Genomic DNA, 5,532 nt, shown 5'->3' on the forward strand with positions numbered 1-5,532 from the left:
GAAGGACATTTTTCGAATATACCTTTGAGACAGATTTGAAAGCACTATTGAAATCCTTGATATTTCATTTCTTCATGAACGATCAAGTATATCCATACCTTCAGGAATCATTAAAGGCCTTTAAATCTTTTCTGACACGATACTCTCATCGATCCGGAGACCCAAGCTTTGATGTAGACAGGATCAAAATCAAGACTTGAAGTCTTTGAAGTGACATTATCAGATCTCACACTTCATCTTACTAGCATTATGATCTGTCATTGTAGTGGGTACACTGTCATATGGTGATAGGTTGATGATGGCATGAAAACCGAATGAAAGATGGTATGATATAATTCCTTTGACACTCTACTTTCAACCCTTTCTCGTAGTAGTACTCGTCCCGTCCATACCAAGGAATCGGATGAATAAAGTTAATTTCTTTTCAACTGGATTCATCGATTTTCCAAAACTTTTTCTCATAAACTATCTCAAAACCTCATCAAATTCTCCTTTTCACAATCTTCCTTCAATCATATCTCTATCTCTATGGTTAGATAAATATATAAATAAATATATTTCAACTTCTCCCAGTTTTCTTTCTCTCAATCCTTCATAGTCAGGATTATTTTTGTTTTTTTGATTATCTTCATTCATTCAATTGCTTCGAGCCGTTTCCTCATCTTCATCGATCAACATTTATACCAGTCATACCAATCATACCAATCATAAGCGCGATTTTTCATTCTCGTCTTAATCGATAATACTTCTGTTCTTTTTGACTTCAACTGGTACAATCTCAAAAGCGTCCCACTTCATCAGGATAAATGTATTCAGCGAAAAAGTCTCATCCCGCTCCTGTTGGGAATTCTCCTTGCAAACTCTCGCCATATAAGAAGGGTGGTGCTGCTTCTGATCGTGTTGCGTGAGTTGATTTCTATGTCATCCGACTTCAACCGATGAGCAAAAACTGACTATGATATGTGATCTGGATGAATGAAAGTGATGATATGGACAGTCGAACTCCAAGCTCTAAGCCAATCTCAGCAAACCAATCGCGATTTCTTGAAATAGATTCCAATGCCAAACCAGTTCCTCAACTCAATCCTCCTCAAACCAAAACTCGAGACCAAGTTATCAAACCCATCACAAGAAAACCACCACCAGTTTGTAATCCTAAGATCTCAGATTCATTATTCGGTCTTAACCGTCATACCACGACTTCTCAACAAACCACTTCATGTCCATCTCCGATTATTTCAGATCAACCAAACCTTTCTCATAAATCCATCAAACATAAACCTTCAACTAGTTCTTTAAAGAAACATAACCCATTTAATCTTAATGCAAAAGAAGCATTCGACAGATTCATTAAATCAGCTAAACGGAATCTAACACTTGATTCCTCATCATCTAAACCCAATCATCCATCTAACAAGTCAAAATTAAAATCAAGACCGACTGTAACTAATAAACTAATGATTTCATATCCAAAAAGAATTCATACACCAGATTTTGATTTTATTAAGACACCTAGATATGAGATTCAAGAAATCAAACCAAAAGTAGAATTAAGAAGATGTTCAAGTACAACCTCAACTACTTTAAATTCCAAACTTAAACCGTATCTTTTACATCGACAGAATCCCACTACAACTAGTCCTACTCCAGCCATTAAAAGATCTCAAACTTGTGGAAGACGTGTTTTGAATTTAAATCATTTCTCACCATCCAATTGTAAATCTAAACTAGAAATCGTTGATCCAATCACTCATCCTAATCCTTTTCCAAAACTCGGATCTATTCCTGAAAACGAAGTGATTCCTAAACATACTTCTTTTCCTACTGAAACCCAAAAAAGTCAAGACGAGTTAACTTTGTGTGGTACAGATCCCAAGAGTTATGACCCCAAGCTTTCAAGTGAACTTCAAGAACAACAAGACCGAGAGTATTCTGCTCAACTTTCTCCACCGATTGAAGAGATTGGATTAGCTATGCTTCCAGAAGACAATACAGAAAAAGATTTACCTTCAAGACGTTCAATTCAAGTTCAAGACTCCGATGAAAAGTTTAGTCGTAGAAACTCGATGAAAAAAGATGCAAGGAATGATGCTTCAGAAGGTCTTCAGAAGGTTTCATCCAGTTGGAAAGCATTCCATGATTCTAATTCTATCAAAGATAGTCCTAATCCACTTTCGATCCCATTACCTAGCACACCACCATCAAGGTTTTCGATGCTAGAATCTGCGATCCATTCCTTAAGTCCTACTACAAAGCATCCATCCAAAACGTACTTCAAAACGAAAATCATTGAGAAATCTACTTACACACCTCATTCTCGTTCCCCATTTCTTAAAAAACATACGACCAATCTATTTGATCATTCTAAACATGAAGATGAATTGAAGAAGAAGAACGGGTCGGGTTCAAATGGTGCAAGGGATTCAGGTGGTTCTAATTACTCTCAAACTTCTGCATCGGTTCATCATGAAGATACCATTCAAGAAGATATCTCACTTACTCTTATGGGTTGTGGGTCTTCTTATACACCTTATAATCTTCAAAGGTTTTATTCTAATATGTCGTCGAACCATTGTCATCCTACAACTCATTTTAATTCTCCTGCTTTGGGTTCTGATCATGAGAAGGAATTGAATCGATCTGAGGTTGAAGAGAAAGGAAAATTAAATCAAGATGGAGAAAAAGAAAGTAAAGTAGATGTTCAAATTAAAGAAGAAGTTCGAATTGAAAAAGAAAAAGAAACTCAAAAAGAAATCGAAATTGAAAATCTTAAAAGTAAAAGTAGTAAAAAGAAATCTTTCAATAGGTTATCGAATTTATTAAGTTTAGAAAAAAGTGAAATCGATTATAAATCTGATTGGTACTTTGATTTAATCAAATCTTTATCTAAAGTTAAAGTTTAATTGTCTTTTCTATTAATATTTTTCGAAAAAACAAAATCAAAGAAATCAAAAAACTTCATTCATTCATTCATTCATTCATTGTTTGTTTTCTTCTTTAGTTTGTTTTCTTTAATTTCTTTGATAAGTTTAATTTGTTTTAAAAAACCTAATATCCAAAACTATTTAATTTAATTTCTTATACTCTAAATCATCTTTTTGTGTTTGGTTTTTATCATTTAAGCTTGTTTTTGATTTTTCTTTATGAATTTAGTTAATCAGTTTAATCAGTACCCTAATTATGAATTTTAATTGTTGAATGTTTCTTGTTTTATATTTATACCTTGAAAAACACATTTTTTTTGCAAAAAAACAACATTTTTTGAAAAGAAAAGAAAGACCTTTTTAGAGAAAAAAAGCCATCTTTTCAAAGAAACTGATGAGGTTTCTTTTCGGAGCTTGAGAGTTGTGTGAGGGTTTAGATAAGCATATAATTCTTTAGAGAGTCACTAATTTCCTTCATCAAATTGCGGTACTCAAAGTAAGTATGCACGTGTGAAAGTTCTCCTTATTTCTTTTGTGTTACAAAAAAAGTCATCCAAATTCTTCATATCCTATAACAAGTTTATCTTCAATACTTTTCCTCCTTAATTACAACGTTTATGAAATGTTTTTTTGGAGAAACTTGATTGTTTTTTCACATTTCTCAAAAAAAAGAATTGATATCAAGACTACATATGCAGATAAATCAAAAACAAGAATTCATTCCAATCCCTACAACTTAAACATGTAGTGTACATAAGATTCAAAAATATCCAAAAAAAATAGTTCAATTTAATCATGTTTGATTTTTTCTTATCAATCATCACAAGTTGAGCAAACTGTCCAAAAGAGAAAAAAATCATTTAAACTTTTAGCTTTCTTATACCAAAAGAAAAAATGAAATGGAATGAATAAAACTTACCTAAGGATGGAGATTTTCCAGGTATACCAGGACAAAGAAAACTAACACCAGCTCCATTATAACAAACTAAAAAAAGTTTCCATCAAAAAAAAAAAAAGTATCTTCAATACATACTCAAACCTTTCAAAAATAAAAAAAAAACAAAGAATATGACTAACGAATTTGTTGATTATCATAAAGTGAAGGAAATTGATATTGTTCACATTGTTGTTGAGTTGGATTAGTTTTAGGAGCTTTTGTACCATACAATGTACAACCATCTATAGGAACATAACGTTTTTCTACACCAAAACCATATGATCCAAATCTTCAATCAACGAACCGGTTTTTTTTTGTAAGAACAATAAGAACAAGAATAGGTTACTTACTTTCATAACCACAACTTGATCTTACACATCTATGATCAATTTGATTGGAATCTTTACACACTTTTTCCCCACAGAAAATCCAGCTTGATTAATTCAACCAAAACAAAAAAAGAAGAAATTGGTTTAAACTTACATCCTTTGGTTTCTCCCTTTTTAAATGTAAATTCATTGGAACATTTATGTTTAGAAGTAATTGAAAACTTGAAAAAACTAAGTTGGATGATCAAAAGAAAAATTAAATGTTTGAAAGACATTTTTTTTCTAGGATTTCGATCTGATTGTTCAAAGGGTTTTTTTGGAGTTGGTCTGGACTCGAGGAAAGAGTACGGAAAGATGGGGGGGTATTTGTGTTTGAAAAGGAGCAGATTGCAGTCATTGCAAGAGGAACTTTTGAACCTTTTTAGCTGCCTATATACGGGAATGTGAATGCAACTTCAAGCCTTCATGTTACCATATCGGTTCTCTGGGAATCATAAAAAAAGGAATCATGATTTATCCAAATCTTATTGAACTTGAATTTGTTTTTATAGCCAGAATCAAATTCCGTTCTCCACTTCGAATCATTTCCGCTTAAACCTTTTGATTCAGATGACTTTGAAAAGAAAAAAAAACCTAGAATCTTAAACTGGTGAATCAGCTTATGAAAGACCTCTAAAACCTCAAGCACAAAATCCGAGCCGATCTCTCGGCAAGCTTTATAAATAAATCAACAGGGTATACATAACTTTTCGGATTTTACGCTTGAAAAATCGTTTACCAAAGACCTACACTGAATGTATAAACTCGAAAGGAGTTTTTCAAAATGCAGAAAACTTGGGAAGGAACAAACTAGGTTAAATGATCAAGGATTGTGCTCGGAGATTGCATTTGGAGTTTGATTTGCTATATCCTGTCTTTATCCAGAGCTCTTGGCTCTTTCTGAAGAGGAATAACGACCTTCACAGATTTCAGTCATAAGATCCGGTATCACTGTCACGGGTCGGATAACTGCCTCATCTTTTCCCGTGCTGTGAGTACCCGAGAGCCTTTTTGGACCCAATTCTGATTTCCCGATGGTGTGTGTTGATCGAAGGACTTCCACAGGACCCTGGAAAGCTCCTGGAGAACAAACCGTCCTGAGGGGGTTTTCGGATACCGGTGTTTTGTGAAGTCATGTCACATGGTACCAGAGATGTGACAGGTGCAAAAGATGCGCCTCAACGAGGGCTATCAGATGGTACACATGTCTGACCCTGAACATGACTGGTGGCTTGGGAAATGTGTGATTTGTAACTTTTGGCCCCCCAGACCGACGAAAATCCATACCGGCTCGGGTCGGGAC

General features: G+C 34.1%; 2 protein-coding genes across 2 annotated transcripts; one reads left to right on the forward strand and one right to left on the reverse strand.

Annotated features, from left to right (window-relative positions):
• Positions 1-806: 806 nt before the first annotated feature.
• Positions 807-2,903, forward strand: MELLADRAFT_87424 (uncharacterized protein; the record flags this gene model as incomplete). The annotated part of the gene is made up of 2 exons (XM_007419492.1): positions 807-904; positions 983-2,903. 2 exons carry the CDS (start codon positions 807-809, stop codon positions 2,901-2,903), a joined length of 2,019 nt encoding a protein of 672 aa, XP_007419554.1.
• An 834-nt stretch (positions 2,904-3,737) lies between these two features.
• MELLADRAFT_114535 (uncharacterized protein) lies at positions 3,738-4,465 on the reverse strand (the record flags this gene model as incomplete). The annotated part of the gene is made up of 5 exons (XM_007419493.1): positions 3,738-3,760; positions 3,844-3,909; positions 4,002-4,124; positions 4,212-4,271; positions 4,345-4,465. 5 exons carry the CDS (start codon positions 4,463-4,465, stop codon positions 3,738-3,740), a joined length of 393 nt encoding a protein of 130 aa, XP_007419555.1.
• Positions 4,466-5,532: the final 1,067 nt, after the last annotated feature.

The sequence above is a fragment of the Melampsora larici-populina genome, assembly GCF_000204055.1.
Source record: "Melampsora larici-populina 98AG31 unplaced genomic scaffold MELLAscaffold_216, whole genome shotgun sequence".
Taxonomy (NCBI): domain Eukaryota; kingdom Fungi; phylum Basidiomycota; class Pucciniomycetes; order Pucciniales; family Melampsoraceae; genus Melampsora; species Melampsora laricis-populina.